The sequence below is a fragment of the Schistosoma haematobium genome, chromosome 4, assembly GCF_000699445.3.
Source record: "Schistosoma haematobium chromosome 4, whole genome shotgun sequence".
NCBI classification, from domain to species: Eukaryota; Metazoa; Platyhelminthes; class Trematoda; order Strigeidida; family Schistosomatidae; genus Schistosoma; species Schistosoma haematobium.
The window spans coordinates 44,133,901-44,155,173 of NC_067199.1; the positions used below are offsets into that span (position 1 = coordinate 44,133,901).

At 34.2% G+C, this 21,273-nt stretch overlaps 1 protein-coding gene across 1 annotated transcript in view; it reads left to right on the forward strand.

The window, feature by feature from the left end:
• WDR65 (Cilia- and flagella-associated protein 57) overlaps positions 1 to 21,273 on the forward strand; it is a 42,061-nt gene that overhangs the window by 13,099 nt on the left and 7,689 nt on the right. Inside the window, exons 5-10 of the mRNA XM_035732775.2 lie at positions 35 to 236; positions 5,804 to 5,928; positions 8,165 to 8,500; positions 10,556 to 11,329; positions 13,847 to 13,990; positions 16,147 to 16,395. Coding sequence (XP_035585855.2) covers positions 35 to 236; positions 5,804 to 5,928; positions 8,165 to 8,500; positions 10,556 to 11,329; positions 13,847 to 13,990; positions 16,147 to 16,395 — 1,830 coding nt within the window. The remainder of the gene's footprint in view (positions 1 to 34; positions 237 to 5,803; positions 5,929 to 8,164; positions 8,501 to 10,555; positions 11,330 to 13,846; positions 13,991 to 16,146; positions 16,396 to 21,273) is intronic.

Genomic DNA, 21,273 nt, shown 5'->3' on the forward strand with positions numbered 1-21,273 from the left:
TTTGCGTCAATAATTTTTCAAAAAAATCTATTAGTGTGCTTTCAGTAATGGTGGACATTTGATTGGTGCCGTCAATGGAAATGTTATACAAATTTATTCAACGACAACATTTGATAATCTAATCAATTTAAAAGGTCATAATGGTAAAATTCGTTCTATTATATGGTCAGATGATGATCATAAATTAATTTCCTGTGGATTAGATGGTGCTGTTTATGAATGGGATACACAAAAAGGTTAGTCATTCATTTAAACAAATAGAATAACTAAGATGATATTGTTATCACTTGTAATTATTGATTGAATTAGTGAAATACACTCAGTATAGATGAGGCAAGTAGTACGAAAGTCGGCTACATGAACAGAATGACTGATACCAATGATGGTTCGGAGATAGTTCAACACTCAAGGAACACAAAGATAGGTAATACTTAACAAAATATAATGATATAAGTAAATTCCATACTTGCTTGAATATTTTTTTCTGGTTAGCGTTTTTTAGCGAGCTAGTTTTCTACGAGATGGGGTCGCTAACCCCATGCCCAACCCTCCTTCTTTATCTGGGCTTTAGACCGGCAGTAGCCCCCGGAGGGACTCCAGGCGGAATTAAGTAAATTCCATAGTATATGTTATATTCTACATGATGAAGTAATCCATTGATTTTGGTGTCAGTTATATAACATTAACATGTTATATAGGTTACAGTCTCAGTACAAATGGATACATTGGGTTAATATAATGGTGACTTGAGCGAACCTAACAGATCTATTAAAGGATATAATCATAATTGCTTTGTTGAGTACCCTATATTTGATTGTAATGAAAGTTTCTTTTCTGGCATAAAATATAACACTATTACAATAGATTCCCACTTGATATCGATTTATTGATATATAGATACTCAAATTGACTGATGAATCCATTTGAAGATTCTAACATAACTACTAAGTGATACACAAAAGTCCTGTAAGCATAATAATGAAATTGATATAAAACACGATATTATTATTTATAAGAATATAAGCAATACATCTACAAACCACAATTTCAACTGAAACCCAAGCGGGCGGCCTATACTCCTTCTCTAGGGGTAACAAGCTTAAATAAGTAAGTAAGTGTTTAGAGATCACAATTTATGGGATGTCTAAAGCGTTTACCATGTCAATATACAATCAATCAACAAATTCCTTCCGTAATAGTTATGCATGAATTACTTATAATAATGTATGATTAACTATTGTTAGAAAGAATAATGGAGAAGATTTGTACGTTAGGTGAAGTTTCGTTATTTAAGACGAATAATTTAATTGTGTACAACATCGTCAGAACAAATTTCAGTTAGAAATGAACTAATAACTTATCCTGTTGATCTTGATCCTGATTGGCTATTGTTGATCTTTAAGACATCATTGTTTACAATATTTACTTTGATTATCTCTCCCTTTATTCTGATCCTTGTTGTTTTGTGATCTGTTGAGAAATCGGATCTATTTCAATGTAGTTCTTGAAGCAAATATATAACTCAGTTATTTAGTTAGATTTATTTGTTAAAATAGTTGATCAGTTGATACTGTAAATTGCATATTTACATCAAGTCGATGATTAATTTAATTCAATGACTGACCAGTTCAATGTGTTCGAATTTAACTGTTGACTAGATTCATGTGCATTCTTATTTGGTTCGTTGCTTTGAGTAGTAAGTAGTCTTTGTTTGGTTATAACAAGTAGCTACACTGGTGTATTTATAAATTTTTAATAATAACATTAACTACTAAATATTAGTGAGTAATATAATTAACATACAGTAAAGAATGAGTCACTTGAAGCTAGACCACCATTGAAAACCTGGACGGCCGTTTCGTCTTGGTATGGGACTCCTCAGCAGTGCGCATCCACGATCCCGCACCACGCGGGGCTCGAACCCAGGACCTATTGGCTTCGCGCGTGAGCACTTAACCACTAGACCACTGAGCCGGCATCCAACGGTGTTAATGTCTAACTTCAACCAATCCACGAAATTGCGCCACCGTACACCATTGTCTTCAGTGAGTGGTTATCTCATAACAGACCGGTTGAACTCCACTGGTAACGGCTTCTCACTAGAACTCCAGGAGTTTTAACTGAAGTCAGTCACTAGTGAGCAGTTGATTATTATCAGAATAGCTTTTGTGGAGTTTTTGGAATTTCACAGGTTGAAATCATGAGTCAGTTGAAGCTGAGGAGTCCCATACCAGGACGAAACGGCCATCCAGTGCTTCCAGGTTTTCAATGGTGGTGGTGAATTTTTAAGTAATCAACCCCATGATAAATTCAAAGCGAAGTAGAAAATGTATTTCATATTATAGTTATATAAATAGTCAGTTGCTTTGCAATACTTATACAATAGAGAAGTAAACAATACAAAGATTAAAGTTGGATACAACTTGCCCTTCTTCGCCCCCAAATGCCCTGGTAAGGCCTAGAGTAAGGAGAGTCAGCTCTCCCTCTCTAAATGTTTTCACATGGCTACGCGCATACAATTACTGCCACGGAAGTCCCACTCGCTGTCTCCTCGTGGCGAGGATGTTGTTTATGGAATTGAATGGATAAAAAGGGAGTGTTTGGCGCTCTAAACGGGTTGGTGTATATGAAAGTTCCACCTAGAGGAGTTGTAAAACTCTGATTTCAAACCAATGGTACATATGAACTTTTGGGAACAAGTGGCGTATGAAGAAAATCGTTGGTCACCGGCTACCATGAGACTGCATCTTCTTACGTTGCTCCACCACCTTGTGGATCATACCTTTAGGTGAGAGGCTCAAGGAGTGATTCCCTAAGGAAACCACCTGTTTTGATTTGGGCGTTCGAACAGTATTCCAACCCTCATATAAACTGAATGATTTATGTTGCGCATATCTATTTGGTGCCTCCTTGTACCAGTGTTTGTGTTTAAACAAAATATAATGAAACAGTAAATAAATCAATAATCAGAGGTTAAGACAAATCAAACTCATTAGATTGCTAATCATCATTGATTTGAGCCTACTGTAACACATTAAGATTAGGGTATTAATGTTAAATATTTTCTTCAGTTATACGTATTAATACGAGCATTTTAATGTAACTAGATTATGTCATTTCTTTTTCAGTTAGGTAAATGGTGACCTAACAAAATAAGGATATTTGAATAGTTGAATTCATGAGTCGATCTAACCCTTTCTGGTTTTCAATGGTGGTCCAGCTTAGATCGATTTATGAATTCATTTATTAGAACTATTACGATATTCACAAATCTCTATTCTGAAAATAAGGATAAACTCACTAGTCCCACTGCCAATGTGTGTATTTTCCAGTTCAATTACTGTTAAGCAGTTAGTTATATTAGATGAATAAACAGGCAAATACATCATCAGACTTGTAAATATCACCCTCTTTTGGTCAATCAAAGGAGAAAAGAGGACAATAAGAGGCGCTTTTAGAACATATATTAGATACCGGTTGCCATATCGACACAAATTAAGCTTCCAAAGTTATTTACATAATTCCTTATCACTTGCCTCAAATTTTTAGACTTTACCTTATACATCCAACAGAAACTATAGGTAAACACATTAATAAATTTAATCTTTGTGTGCAAAAATTTTGTTTAACGTTTTAATTTATCATGGTGCTCTTGTCCGTATTCATTAAATTTCTCAATCTCATCTTATATTATCTGTCTATCTTTATAATCTGATTACGGAATTTACTTTGCACCCTTTTTATTAAAACACATTATTGATTTTACAGATAACACCAAACATTCACAATTGGTTGGTCACTGGGTGGTGATCAATGTCATGTGTGTTAGGCAGGTCCTTTTTAGTGCAAATCGAATCCTATCGACCAAGTTGCAATGTGGCCAATAGTCTACCTGACTCGACATTGCACATACTATGTTGAGATAAGATGGTGGTTGGAGTTAGTCGTTAGGAAACTTGGTCGATAAGATTCGATTTGCACCAGGAAGGACCTGCCTGATACACATGACATTGATCACCATGCATTGATCAATCACTTATAAATACACTTAAGTTCTACAGGAGGTCAGTCGCGGCCCGGATAGCCCAATGATAACGTCTCTCGTTGTGAAGCTTGGTGACACGGGATCGAATCCGTTAGGGAGCGTCAGTTGCCTGAAGATTACAGATACATCTTGCTGAAAAGTGCCAAATAGCATGAAACCTAGGTCTAGGGTTTCCTGTCGACTACTTTCAACCACCATTTTAACACCAAACACTTATTATCCATTACTTAATTTCAAGCTTAGTTAATTCTTAGTTTTAAGCAACGAATTCCTACAATAAACCGATTGCGTAATCTTAGCATTAGATCTTATTTTACAACTATTAAGGTTCAAACTGATTACTGTTTTAGAGAAAACATTGTCAAATTGACAAATTACCATTTATTTAGCATTGACAGTGTGTGTTGTCTAATCCTACGTTTTAATCGGATTGTATATGCCAAGTTCCAATACGGCAGTTAGTCTAAAGTAACTCATTATTGCATATATTGTGCATTGATTTTATATACCTGGGGGGAATCTACGAAACACCAATACTCAGATTATTTAGGATACCCCTTGTTGGTGAGTTTCAACTAACACGAAGCCTTCGTCTAGGGTTTTCTGTGGATTGTTAAGTTAAAATATAAATGAATAAACCATCAAATACCATAAGCACTGGTTATCGATCTATTTATAATCTGAATCTTAACAGCAGTAGGCATCCATGACAACTGTCTGTTTTGAATTTTGCCTACACCTACTAACTAAGAGTCCGCTGAAATTTACACTGCATACTCTAATGATCGTTTGTCTAAGAAAATTTGCACTTTCTTAAACTACTTTTCAGAAGACTAGAAAATCCAGTCAAGTACCTTGTATAGTTTTGGACTTAAAGCTCAAGATCATAACGTATCATAAATAATAAATCTCATTAGATACACAACTAGAACATTCGTAATACAAAAGTGAGTAACAGGTTTACAGATAATTAATGAAAGTTATAGTGAATATCAGGTCAATTGGATGCTTAAAGTTAGGATAATATAAATGATACAGATGGTCGACCAATAACAGACAAGATTATAAATACACGGACCCAAGGAATAGCTTTATTTTACAAGGAATCAGACTTGAACTACTAGAAAGCTTAATTTTCTAAGGGATATATAAACGAGTTCACAGATGTTTCTTGATTCGGTTAGCCAACAAACGGTTTTCTTCACTTAACCTTTACTCTCGAGTACCCGGGCTTGTGTGTATAGAAATAGTGCATATCAGTATCATCGCTCAGACGCCGCACTTTAGATCAGCAAAAACTTTAATAAATCAGCTGTTTAACAAGTAGGCTATATACAAATGGATTCCTCGAGAAATAGTCTCCAAAGTTTTGAACTATTTTCCTTCACCCACAGTCTAGTAATACCCTTACTTAAACCGCGATATTTTCATATAAATTGACCACGGTCATCACCTATCACATCGACCTTCAACATCTATTACATTTACAAATACTTCATTATTGATTATAAAAAGTCAAGTTGAATAAAGATTAATAGTGGCTAGCAGTGGAATCCAGGACGCGCGTTACGTCCTATTTGTGACTTGTCAGCTAAGTTTAACTTGTATTCCAGAGTTGATTTTCATGAAATAATGTGAAGATACAAGCAAACAACACCAAGTGAATTCAAGTTGAATAAACTTGATAATTCTATTATCAAATCATTTATTCTGATTGAGATTCTCGTAAGTGATTTACGTTTATCTCTTAATTTATAGGTACACGAATGAATGAAAATGTATTAAAATCTTGTAGTTATACAAGTGTAGCTGTTTCTCAAGATGCTAAAACTGTTTATGCTGTTGGTTCAGATAAGACATTAAAAGAAATAAGTGATTCACAGGTAAGATTTTTATATGTGAATAAATATATGTTTTAATTACAAATATGACAATCAGTCAGTCAATGATCTTGAGTACTGATAGAGATATGAGGGAAATTATCACTTCTCGGTCGCCCACACTGTGAAGGGCTTCTACTGGAGGTACCTGAAAAGGAAATTGGGTTAGAGTTGGTCTTATTGACCTGAGAGCGTGAACGTAGTGCCAAAGGGACAACTGCTTGACCATTTTGTGAATAATTTTTGTGTTAGCTCTGTAATTATTGGAACTTTACCATCGGGGACGGAAATCCGCGAGATGAGGCGAGATGAGAATTTTTAGGATTAACCTTTTGTAACCCCACCCTTCATTGTGGGAAGGCAGCATCGCTGTTATGTTGGTTGTCTGAAGGAAGTACCTTAAAATGCCATTATACCTCTGTACAGTCAGCAGTACGATTTCACCTTTGAACAAAATGTCATTCTAAATTGAAGATGTAAGGCTGCCAACAATATCATTGATAGCTGATCTAAGCTGTGTTGATAGATGTAGATTATCCTGTTGAGATTTGCGCAACCATACTGACAAATGGTTAGAGATCATAAATAACACAGTTCAGATATAATCACAATAGGGTAAGTGCACTTAATATTTGTCTATCCTTGGATTCTGAGTTTCAAAGATAATTTATATCTTTTATTATATGAATTCTCTCATTCTTCTCGGATCATTTTCTTTATTTGTAGTGCCTTTTTACTATTCTTGAGAGTAGTACCGCGTCTACTACTTTGATATTCATCTTGATAATTTTATCTCGTTGAGGTGTAATAACTTGAACTGATGTACATGTGTGCGTCAGTTTCTGAGTTTTTTCTTACCGACTGATTGATTAGATATATAAAACTTTATTGACTGACTGATAAAATGATCTTACTAACGATCCTTTTACGACTAGATCTTCGTAATCTGTATTCATGATTAATCATAAGGTAACAAAATTCTCACAAATTATATGAACAGGATACGGAGAACCCTATTTGTATCTGCTAATCATAATGTATCAAAGTTATGATAATTATTTATTGGTATTGAAGGTAACCACTACACTAAAAATACTGCCTTCAAATAAGATTTCATTAAACACACAAATATTTCTCATTCCATCCCATGATGAAAACATGGAATTTTCCGGGGCTAATAAATCTTTAAAATAGCTTTCTTCATTAACTGACATGGGATAGTAAACCAATGGGGATCAGAGAGATTTGAACAGATGTTTTCCACTACCCTATAGTATCTGATTTTGACTCATTCAAAACCTTTCAAGTGTTCTAATCATGATTTTTAGATGTAATGCCGAACACGAGACGTTTAGACTACTGAATTGTAATTCAGTAGTTTAACTCTAAATACGATTTGTTTGATACCATAAGTTGGAGAAAAGTCCTTTAATATTAGAACCATCTGATTGAATACGTTGATATTGGAATCTACTCTCAAATATTCAATAAATCATTATCAAATTATTATACTTAGACCACTGATCATGTGTATAAGTATATTGCTAAAGGATTTCAAACCATCATTTATCCATTAAATATTCGGGTAGTAGATAACAGTAAAATCCATCACTCAAGTTTCATCCTGTTTGATACTCCTCATTGAATATATCTACATTTCAGTGTTGATGTTCATACTGAGATTGATCATTTAGTGTTCTTAAGATCGGCGACAGGAAACCCCCCCTTTTAGTGACTGAAAAAATAGTTATCGATATAGGGGTTGTGGAGATGATTAAGTTTTAGATTGAGATCATGAACCGATTGATCTTAGACCACAATTGAAAACCTGAAAGCACTGAACAGCCGTTTCATCGTGTTGTGGGACTCGTCAGCAGTGCGCATCCACGACCCGCCTGTGGTATTCGAACCCATGGCCCTCAGTCTTGCGCATGAACGCTTAACCTCTAGACCTCTGAGCCGGCATCTAACGGTGTTTACGTCTAACCTCAATCAATCCAAGAAATTGCGCGACCATCTTCCATTTTACTGAGGTAAATATCTGTCTTTACCTGGCATGCATTGGCTCCACTGTTCACAGATTCTCATTAGAACCCTGAGAATTCCCTCACAAAGCTAGTCACTAGTGAGTATATGGTAACTAAATAATGCTTCACTGCTAAAAAAAAAGATGATGTAAGATAACATTTCGATTCGGTTGTCATGACTTTTATTGTCTATTTTCTTTTACTTAATAAAGATTATTCGTGAAATACAATCAACCGATCATTTATTTACAACAGTAGCTGTTTCACATTCTGGTCGTATGTTATTTTGTGGTTGTCAAAATGGTTTAATTCGATCATTTCAAATGCCACTTACAAATCATTCGGAATGGCAAGATTATATCGGTCATTGTGATAATATAACAAAAATGAAAATGGCATCATTTGATGAATATTTAATAACTGTTTCTAATGATTGTTCAATAATAATATGGAGAATACAAGATCATGAAGCACGTTCAAGTAAAACTGATAAAGAAAATTTATGGATGGAAGAAATATTAATTACTAAATCAGATTTAGAAGAGAAAGTAAGTCAAAATCTGTTACTTCTTTGATCCATCTACCCAATAGATTGTACTTAATATGTCGAGAGAGGAAGTGCTGTCTAGGTCTAGTGATGATCTTAATATGTCAAGTTACTTATTACAACTTTGCGATTTGTATCACTTGAGTTCAGCTTATGACTGAATAGCCGATATGTCATTCAGGCGAATGTCAACTACTAAAATTCCCTGGTCAATAGTACCGTAAACAGATAAATGAAATTATTAATGCTTTGTAAATCAAATGTTTCAGTGATAGGTTGGTATCTATTTGACTTATCTGAACTTTACTGTAATCTACTAATAAAGTTGTTGGCTTTTCACTATCCAAACTTTAACGGTGAAATTTCACTTTCAAAACACAACGAGAGAGGATATTATAATAGTTGAATATGTAAGAAAGAAGATTCGAAGAACTATGGAGAACTGTAAAAGCATTTTTGTTTATATTTCATGTACTCTCTAACTATCAAGCAGTAATCTAATTTGGTTATGACAGTTACTTGAGGCATCATAACTCTTTTAAATGAAGACCTTCTGACTCCCAGGACAGAGTTTAAATGGTTTGAATTATTTTTTCTGCTTAGCGTTGTTTTAGCGAGTTGGTTTTCTACGGAACGGGGTCGCTAACGCTATGCCCAACCATCCTCCTTTATCCTGGCTTGGGATTGGCAGTAGCGCCAGAGGGGCTCCGGGCGGAGTTAAGCTTATACAGTTGCACAGATTACTATTGCAATAGGTACTGATTCTTCACCTTTGTATTTTATTGCGTTAGCTTCTCTCTCTCCACTGATGTGAAAAGTGGTGCTTTGGACGGATAGACATACATTCGAAGTGTAATACTGACTTTAATTGAATGATTGACTAGATCATTTTTGCTATAATAATAATAATTATTATTTGAGGAAATACAGCACGCAATTCCATGTTGAACATATTCAACCAATAGAGTATTGTCCTGAACTCTTTAAACGACTTTTTATGGATATAAAAAATGTCACTGTTGACTAACATACTCTCTTATATGTTATTTTGCAAGCTATTAATAGTTGAATTCATGAGTTGATCACAGCTAAAGCACCATCGGAAACCTAGAAGTACTAATTAGGCGTTCCGTGGTTCCCAAATGCCCTGGTACGGTAGAGAGTGGCGAGAGTCCGCCCACCCTTTCCAAATGTTCTCACATGGTAACGCGTATATAGCCTCTGCCAAGGAAGTCCTACTCTCTGCCTTCTCGTAGCATTAATGTTGTTTACGAATTGGAAGGACGAAAAGCGAATGTCCGGCGCTTTAACCGGGTTGGTAGACATGGGGAGTCCACCTAAGGGAGTTGGAAAACCCTGATTTCAAACCAATGGTGCACATGGGCTTCAGTATCCTGAACGAACAAATACTGTATGAACCGATCGTTGGTCACCGGCTACCATGAGACTGCATCACCTTACGTTGCTCCACTGCCTTGTGGATCATACCTTCAGGTCAAAGGCTCCGGTTGTGGCTTCCTAAGAAAACCACCTACTTCGGTTTGGGCACCCGGGCAGTATCACATCCCTCACACAGATCGAATGAGATCTGTGTGGCGCATATGTATTTGGTGCCTCCTTGTACCATTATCTATGTCCTAGTGCAGGACCTCTCTGCAATACGCATTCACAATCCCGTGAGCAGGACTCGGACTTAAAACGTTCAGTCTCGCGCATGAACACTTAACCTCTAGACCACTGAGTCGATATCAAATGGTGTTAATGTCTAATTTCAACTGATTCATGATTCTTCGCAGCGAAAGGTTGTGGGTGGTTGAGCCTTCACTGAAAAATTCTTGATAATAATAATGATGATCAGAGGGGGTTTTGTGTGAGATTTTAGAAATTTCAATTGAAGTTAGACAACCACCATGGAAAACCTGAAAGCACCTGAACGACCGTTTCATCCTAGTATGGGACTCCTCAGTGCGTAGTGCGCATCCACGATCCAACATCCCACAAGTTATTCTTTTTTCTTTTAATCATCATAATTTCTATTCTACTTTACTATTTATAGAATTCAATGATCATTGAATTAAAAACTCGTATAGATGAATTAAAATTAGAAAATGATTATCAATTACGTTTAAAAGATATGAATTATAATGAACGTATCAAAGAATTAACAGAAAAATTTATACAAGAAATGGAAACATTAAAAACTAAAAATCAATTATTAAAATTAGATAAAGAACATAATGATAATTATCATGAAAATCAATATCATGAATTATTAAATAAACATAATGAACAATTACAACATATTGAATCAATATCTAATCAAAAATTAATTAATGAATATCATAAATATAATGAATTATCTCAATTAAAAGAATTAAATGAATTAAATTATGAAAAACAATTAAATAATCAACAATTAAATCATGAACAATTATTAATGAATACAATTAATAATTATGAATTAAAAATTAATGAAAAAAATACAAAAATCAATGAATTAATGAATCAATTAAATTTAAATTTAAATCAATATGAATTAATGAAACAATTAATTGATTATAATAATGATCAAGAAATTTTAGAATTAAAATCTTATTATAAAAATTTATTATTGAATGAATTAAATTTAAATAAAAAATTAAAAAATGATATTAATTTAATTAAAAAAAATTTATTAAATTTACAAAATATTATACAAGAATCAAATTTAAATATAAAAAATTATAATATAGAAATTAAAAAATTAAATAATATAATTGATAATTTAAATAAAGATTTATATAATTTAAGAAAAGAATTACAAGAAAGGGATGATACAATACAAGATAAAGTAAGTCTATAATCATTTATAAGGTGTGTATAGGGGTGTCTGTGCGTATATATATATATATATGTATGTGGGCGCGAATGATCATGATTGGTTGTTTGCTTAATTAGACTATATATAGATAGTCTGACAGGTATGTTAAATGAATTATATATGTATATATATGTGTGTGTATATGATATGTGGGCGCGAATGATCATGATTGGTTGTTTGATTAGTTAGACTTAGTTAGACCTCCCTTCGTGGTTAGGAAAAGGTTACGTCAAAACAATACTCAGCTCGGTTCTATTACACTTGATCGATAGCGGTCATATAGTGGACAGAAACAAGTCGTTCAAAGTTATTTATCGGATTCCCACTAGTTTTCCTAATGGTGTTCAATCTTGTACAAGATTTAATCAAATGTGGCTGTGAATGTGGGTGTTAGTAATTAATAGACAGGGCATAATCCAAGAATGATAAATCGTGTAATAATACTTCATAGGTCAAAATAAAGCTTATGATAAGAGGGCTATGAATGTGAATAGTTTAATTATTTAAAAAATATACGATAAAAAATGTACGCATATTATCAGTCCATAAATGGATCCCAGAATTACCATTCATTATTCTTATCGGGACTTAACAGGTAAGTATATAAATATATGTGTGCATATGTGTATGCATGTGTGCTTCTGTTCAGTTTTGATGCTCATCAATTAAATGTACTTGTTATTGTTTCATATGATTGTTAAGCTTATTTTTACATTGTTTTCGTTTACTTCTCTTCCATTCTTTTGCATATTGTTTCATACTACTTATTTAAATTTAGTAAATAGTTGCATTATGAACAACTTTTTAAACTTATGTTGTAAAGTAAGTTTGTCGTGTTATATTCTTGAAATATTTATACATACTTATAACGTTTATTGTATTTATTATAATAATTACTTTATGTCAATCGGTTTATCAGCTATGTACAGTTTTGTGCGTTTGTTAAAAAGCAATGGTTTCTATAATGTTTGCACTTGGTTTGGGTTTTGGTTGTTGACAAACTGTTACCAAGTTTAGACATAGCTATCACCGTTCTTTTGCACTATCGAAGACCTTTTTATTTCATACAAAAAGATGCGTTAAACGCCTCAGGCACTTCAAAAGTTGAGATTTGTAACTAGTTTTTGTGTATTACTTGATAATGGTCCGCTAATTTAGACAAACGATTGTTTTGCGAACTTCAGTTTTGTGCATATCTCAAATGGGTGACTTAGACGCTTTGATAAACCTAACGATGGTTTATGCATAAATTTCTTTTCAAGTTATTCACGTATTTTTGGACAAATCAATTGATTTGTGATAGTATCTAATATATAAGTGGGAATGATAATGATTGATTGTTTGATTAGTTAGACTTGGAAATAGTCTGATAGGTGTTAGATGATTTATATGCTCCCCTATCCTTATTATTATTAGGATTATTGTTGGTTTTTGTCATGGAAATATACTTACGTTCCAGTCAAGCTAATCATGTGTTCCTGATCTGAGTTGCGTTTAATTCCTGTAGAATATAGACATTAAGAAGGTATCTGGTGTGGATATTCGTCTAAGGTAAATTAACGTCCCATTCGTGTAAACACGGAAAAACTGAGCATTATTACACTAACATATTCTATTGATAGAAATAAATATTGTAGTTGCTTAATTATATTTATGACTAACAGAATTCAGTAGTCTGATTAATAGTTAATTAACTTTTGAGGAGACAAGTTTCTGTCTTATATTTTGGTATAAACAATAGCATTGCAGTTTAGATAAATGCATTTAATAAGTTGTAAATAGGAAAAGGCGCACAATCTACAGAGCAATACTTGACATTTACATTTACAATTGTTTCAAACTTAATTGTTCCTTTCGCCAAATATCAACCAATCGTCTCATATTTCATTGTTCCTTCGTTTCCACATCAGTCATTCTTTCTTCTTGTTCTCTCCTCTTTGATATTCGTAACGTTCTGCTACCAGATATTTCATCAACATCAGTAGTTTACATACCACACTAACTGTAAATTATTTTTTAATAATATATACAATTCACAAACTATCTATTCATTTTAAGTAAAGATGGATAGTGGCTAGAAATGAAATTCAGGATGCATGTTTCACCCTATTCGGGACTCGTCAGATGGATGTGCCTACATCAGAGTTGATGTTCACTCAAGGACTCGAACCCAATACCGTTCGCTTCAAACGTCACCACATTATACACTTAGCTACCAACTCCTGATAGCCACCTGCTTGGGCATTAGGGTGAAGTTTAAATTCAATTGCTATTGTTTTACTTATATATTCCCATTGTTATTTAAAACTGTAATTGATCAGTCTCTTATTGTTATATGTAGATTGCCTTGATCTATAGCCTTAAGTCACAAGTATTATAAGCAAAGATGGATAGTGACTAACAATGGAATCTAGTTTAATGCGCATTTCATCATTTTAATTCCTTAGTTTTCAATGAAATTTTTTATCTTCTTTGTTTTGTTCTTAGGAAAAACGAATCTTGGATTTAAAGAAAAAGAATCAAGAATTAGAAAAATTCAAATATGTTTTAGATTATAAAATTAATGAATTAAAAAAACAAATTGAACCAAGAGAAAATGATATAAAAACTTATAAAGAACAAATACAAGATGTAAGTAAACAAACAAACAAACAGTTTTTTCTTTTATTTTGGTTGCCTAAGCTACTCTGATAAGTCGCCCCTCTCCTCCACTCCAAGTTAAATCTATACAACAACTTGGATATGAGAGTGCTTCCAGTGCTTCCAGGTTTTCCATGGTGGTCTAGTTTCAATTGACTCATGATTTAAATCAAAAAGTTAACAATCTCCACAACCCCTAAACTGATAATTACCATGTGCTCACTAGTGACTAGCTTCGTGAGAAAATTCTCGGAGTTCTAGTGAGAAGCCGTGACCAGTGGAGCTAATCCGTGTCGGGTAGAAACAGGTGTCTACCTTGGTACAATGGAAGATGGTCGCGCAGTTTCGTGGATTGATTAAGGTTAGACATTACCACCATTGGATGACGGCTCAGTGTTCTAGTTGGTTAAGCGCTTGGCGCGAGACTGATAGGTCCTGGGTTCGAATCTCGCGGGGTGCGGGGTCGTGGATGCGCACTGCTGAGGAGTCCCATACTAAGGCGAAACGTCCTTCCAGTGCCTCCAGGTTTTCCATGGTAGTATAGCTTTCAATTGACTCATGATTTCAATCAAAAACTTAACAATCTCCACAGCATCTAAACTGATGAGAGAAAAGGCTTGGAATATGGATGAAAACACTTCACTCTAAAGTTCTGATAACCCCGTCCTCCTCCTCTTCCTCCTCCTCTATCTTAGATTAAATCTACACAACAAATTGAGCATGAAAGAAAAGTTACGTATTATAGAAAAGATATTTTACTTTAAGTTTAATTGATGTACAGAAAATTGAAGATATTTATAGCATTTTAGATGACCTTTGAGTTTTCTAGATCTTTCTGAGAAACTTCTATCTAATACTGATTGGATAAAATATTTTCCAGCATTTTTCAGAGTCCGTTTGGGAACTTTTTGAGGTCTTCCCATCCACATGATCATATACTTATGATTGACAACTAACTAACTAAATAAATTAGAATGTATCAAATCAATCAATGACTCAAGTTCACTCGATCATAAAACAAATTAATTGACATATTCTCATATTATATATAGCACTCATTTCTTTGTATCAGTCTGATGATCTGATCAAGGCCATTAGAACCACAATAGGACGAACGGCCGTTTAGTGTACCCAGATTTTCAATGGTTGTCTAACATCAATCGGTTCATGATCTTAATCAAAAACTTAATATTCTCCACAACCCACTACTAAGAACGACAATAATCTGACTGATGAAAATATCATTTAGCCAATAATAACCAAGTCAGCTTATCACTGAATTAGGTAACCCTGAGTTATTCAAGGTTAGTACATGCTCAAAGCCTGTTTCTAATATTACCAAGGTATGGTCAAGAAAGTGTCTTTAAAAATGTCTTGATTTTTCTAATTATTTTCACGATGAATAAAGAATTTAAAAGGAAGATGATCACTGCCTTAATGATTGTTTACAACCGCATGAAATGTGATTTCATCTCATTTAAATCAGTTGGTTATCAATTACCATACTTTATACTTGGATATACCCGGATATTCAAACCGAATAGAATAAATCGTACTATAAAATAGAGAACAACATTTGTACAAGATCTAGCCAAAAGTGGCTGTAAATGTGGGAGATTGTGATTAATAGATTGGGCACAACTTAAGGACGGTAACTCGCATAATAATAGTCCGTAGGTCAAAATATAGACGGAACATGAATAGGCATAGTTTAGTTACATAACAATTATGCGATGAAAGTATATGTATAGTATTAGTCCATAAATAATTTTCAGAAGTTGCCATTCATAATTACCTTTGCAATATAACAGTATTGTCTGAGCTCGGTGATTTTTCTGCTGTTCTGGACTACATTATCACAGACCATTCTTCATATATACCAGTGATCAGTTTAATTTATTCTACATACATTAAATCATTCTATCCTAATGAAACTCTCTGTGAATTTTGTCTTCGGAGGTTTCAACAACTTCATCAATCTTTTTAATTTTGTTGATTATCTTTTTTATTCTACCCGTAAATAGGGGAATATGTCGATATTCCTTTTGAATGTGATGTTACATTTTCATATTTTCTTTTTAACTACTAACTTTTTTAATCAGTAGTATAATATAATTAATGAATTAAATGATTATTTCGTTTGATAGATGGAAGCTGAATTACAACGATTTCACAAACAAAATGATCAACTTGAAATAAATATTACTGAATTAAAACAAAAATATAAATCAGTTGAAAATGAATTAAAACTTGAACGTCAATCAACTAGAGATGTTGAGTCAATAGTTCGTCGATTAAAGACAGATTTATTCAATGTTGTTGGATTAATTCAAGAACCAAAACAATTGAAAGCTGGTATATTAGCATTATATAAAAAACATATTCATGAAGATATGGTTAGTTATTCACTTGTTATTGTTTTGCTTGCATATTCCCATTGAGGTTTAAGACTGCAATCGATCAGTCTGTTATTGGTATATGTGGCATATGGTTAGTTAGTTATGTGTTTTAATATTTAGGATGTGTTTCTAGGCAAAGATGGATGGTGGCTAGCAATGGAATCGAGGATGCTCCTTTCAACTTATTTGAGGCTTGTCAGCTGGATGCATCTGCATCCCAGAGTTGATGTTCACTCCAGGGATTGAACCCAGTACCGTTCGCACAGTATGCACATATACTAATAAGAGACTGATTATTAACAGTCCTAAACACCAATCGGAAGATTCAAGTGAACAGTACCAAGTAAATTTAAATTTCACCTGATTGCACAAACAGGTAGCTATTAGGACTTAGTAGCTAAGTGGATAATGCAATGGTGTTTGAAGCCAACGATACTAGATTGGAGACTCGTAGTGAAAATCAACTATGTGATGCAGGCACATCCATTTGACGAGTCCTGAATAGGACGGAACGCGGATCATTGATTCCACTGCTAGCCACCATCTATCTTTGCTTAGAATACTTGTGTCTTAAAGCAATATCGAGCTAATGCGCACAGTATGCAGATATGCCTATAAGACTGATCAATTACAGTCCTAAGCATCAAAGGGGAAGATTCAAATAATTAATACAAAATGAGTTGATATGTTTCGTTCACAGGCCCAAAAATGAATGAATGAATGTGTTGTTCATCTCTTTAAATTCAAGTTAATATATCTGATAAACTTGGAGTGTAATTGTGACATTAAAAAAGGAATACTATTTAGGTGGTTCAATAAATATACAGAATAGTATGAAATAAAATCTCCATTACAATATTTTAGATGCATCAATCTGCTTAACCACTTCAAGGTACTTCTTATGTACAGTAGGACATTTGTTTATGATTCTTTTCTATTATCTACAATATATTTGAAATTTCTCAAAAGTTTAATGCTTCAGTTGTTACGTTGTTCAATGTATCCAAGTATTACCATAAGTGTTTGGGTAGAATAGTGGACAAGACTATAATTTGTAGACGAACCAATCAGATTTGGAATAACAGGTCTCAGATTTTGGCGTGAAATTCATTCACCCATTTGACTAAATAGAGTTTTAGCATTATAGATGATGTCAGTTCGTGACGAAAACCCCTAAATCTAATTCCTAACCCTAACTATCAACTGTAAATCATAATTCGAATTCCTCACATTAATTTATAACCCTCATTTGGTCCTAAATATCAGGTAGATACTCTCGAGGTCAGTTTAGCGTCGCTCCAAGATCGTTCATTAATTATTCTCACCGAATAGTGTGTACTAGTTCTTTCCTTAATTCGGTTTATCATTAATAATCATCAAGACGATAAATCGTATTTAATAGTACCCAATTGACTGTACCAGATCAACATTTTCTCGTCAATACGAGAGGTCAATGGTTGTCCTGTGATTATACTATACTACCATTTCTAACAGATGCTACTGAAATATTTGTTCCTCTTAAAAAAAGAGCTAGTCTCTTCAATTTCTTGTCACTATAAACGACCCTGATCCCTTCAGTCTAGACAAAAACGTATAACACTTAAGTAAAGAAGTGATATGTACTTCCGATTAGTTGTCAGTTGTTATTCCATTATTTCCTTGATTTTTCAACAACTTAATTAGTTGATCAACTGATCTATCTGATACATCCTCTGACTAAACCATTATACACTTACTTACTACTTACTTACGCCTGTTACTCCTCGTGAAGGAGCATAGGCCGCTCACCAACATTCTCCATTCAACCCTGTTCTGGGCAATCCTCTCCAGCTCTTTCCAGTTGTTATTCATCCTTTTCGTATCTGATTCTATTTCCCTACATAACGTGTTCTTTGGCCTTCCTCTTCTCCGCTTCCCTTCAGGATTCCAAGTTAACGCTTGCCTCGTGATCCAGTTTGATGATTCACTAAATGTATGTCCTATCCACTTCCTACGTCTTTTGCTAATTTCCTCTTCAACTGGAAGCTGATTTGTTCTCTCCCAGAGAAGGCTGTTGCCGATGGTATCTGATCAGCGGACATTGAGTATCTTGTGTAGACAGCTATTTATAAATACTTGTGCCTTCTTGATGATTGTTGTTGTAGTTCTCCAAGTTTCAGCTCCGTACAGTAGAACCGCCTTGACATTCGTATTGAAGATTCGAACTCTGATATTGGTTGAAAGTTGTTTTGAGTTCCACAAGTTCTTCGATTATAGGAATGAGGCCTTTGCTTTACCATCCCTCACCTTTACGTATTCATCTGATCTTCCTTGTTCATCGATGGTGCTTCTCAGGTATGTGAAGGATTCTACATCTTCCAGCGTTTCCCCACAAGTGTGATTGGATTGCTGTTCTACGTGTTGTATTTGAGGACCTTGGTTTTTCTCTTGTGTATGTTGAGGCCTACTAATGCAGAGGCTGCTGCTACACTGGATGTCTTTATCTGCATTTGTTGATGTGTATGCGATAGGAGGGCCAGGTCATCTGCAAAGTCTAAATCGTCTAATTGGTTCTGAGCTGTCCATTGTATGCCGTGTTTTCCCTCAGATGTCGAGGTCTTCATAATCCGGCCGACTACCAGAAGAAAGAGGAAGGGAGAGAGTAAACAGCCTTGTCTGACTCCGGTCCTTACTTGGAATGCACCTGTCAGCTGTCCTTCATGCACGACCTTGTACTGTAGTTCATCGTATGAGTTCCGGATAATGTTGGCAATCTTCTCAGAAACTTCACAGTGTCGAAGAAGTTTCCATAATGTTCTCCTATCTACACTGTCAAACGCCTTTTCATAATCAATTATACAGTTAGTTGCAAAAAGTAATCCCAATAAATTAGTAATCACATATAACACGAAGAGAATTAAATGGTTTATATTACAGACTGGTTTTAGTTAAACAACCCATGAAAACTGGATGGCGATGGGCAGCTTTTTGTATCGATTTATGATTACTCACTTGTGTGCATCTACGACCACACTACGATCTTTAGGTCTCGCTACCAACTAATATCATTCCGTGATATAAACTATGCATTTCAACAATCTAGGCAAACAAGCTATAGGAAGAGAATTAGTTTTTAATAAAAACAGTGCTTCCAGGTTTTTAATGGTGGTCTAGCTTCAACTGACTCATGATTTCAACCTGTGAAAAATAGAAGATTTGATTAATTACCAATGATAATATGTAATAGGGAATGGAACCTAGGATCTTATGGAATACCGCTTGAAAAACCTCTAGTGTAGATAAAAAGATTCACAGCGAACTAAAGATTGTTTAATTTAATATCCTGTTGAGTATACATTAGTTCTTACAAGTCCATAGAAGAAATTCATCATATTCTACAATAAGTAAATAGTTAAATCAGAAATTAACATCCTTGATGGTTAGTTGCAACCAGAATGGTTCAGAGATAACTCTTCACATTGCACAGTCGGCGGACATGGATTTTAATCTTTCAGGGATTATACATTTTCACTAGGATATAGATGTGCCTTGGTGGTGAGCCCTAACTCACATAAAACCCTAAGTCTAATAGGGTTTCTGTTTATTAATTACTTCCAAATTGGTAGCATCAAACATAGTAAACTACAATAATAAATCACTCAGACTAGTGTTTTAACAATGTAACATGACTGATCAAATGTGAACAACATTGGAAACTAGGCATACGTTCATCTTGAAGTTAAGAGTTTTGTTACAAGACCGAAGATCTTGGGTCCCGTTTCCTATTAATGAGAAGAATAAATATGTTAAATAATTTGATCCGTTACAACTGATCAATGTTGTTTTCAAACATAGTGATTACGTTAATTGATTAAGCATTATGATGTATTTTATATCACGTTAAAAGGACAAAAACAATTATCCTTTTTATATTCACGTGGTATTGTTTGGCTTGTATCTTCCCACTGAGGTTTAAGTTTGCAATTGATGAGTCTTAAACCTCAATGGGAAAATACAAGCCAAACAATACCAAGTGAATTTAAATTCACCCCATTGCACAAGCAAGTGGCTGTCAGGACTCAGTAGCTGGGTGGATGACGCGATGGTATTTAAAGTCAATGGTACTGAGTTCGAGTCCCAGAGTGAAAATCAACTCTGATGCAGGTACATCCAGCTGATGAGTCCCAAATAGGACGAAACGCGCGTCCTGGTTTCCACTGCTAACCACTATCCACCATTGCTTACAGATCATCATCTATTCTTGTTTTTAATCTTATTTATTAATAAAATAAATAACCATAGAACACTCTTTTTTAAATCTAGAATATTCAACTACCAACAGTAAGTGACTAAGATAAGATGTTTGCATTTGTATACTTTCTTTTTAAGAGATAAGTGTTGTCTTTCAGTTGTCTTGTTGTTGTTGTTGTTACAACTGTGAAAATATTTTCCCCTTAGATGATTTATGAAACTTAGATAAGTTAAAAATAACTTCAGAATGGGTTTTGTGGAGAAACTGTTAAATATCAAAACACGACTGGATGAGTGTTCCATTATAGTTTGTAACTTTTTAGTGATGTATATATATGCGTATATCCGTTTACTCTACCTTGTATAAAACATTTAGATCTTACGATACCTTTGAATCACTGTATTGATTTACATTTTTAAAACTGGTCAACTTACACCCTTCACAATATATGAAGAAGGTGGAGTTTATATTTATTTATTTATTTATTCGAACACATAAATATTGGTACGAAGGGGCAACGAATACATGTACACCACACAAGTCGTTTGATTTGTGTGTGGGCTGTGATACTGCTCGAGTTCTTAGACCAATCCAGGCCACTCCCTGAGCCCTCGACCTAGAGGTTTGATTCACAAGGCAGTGGA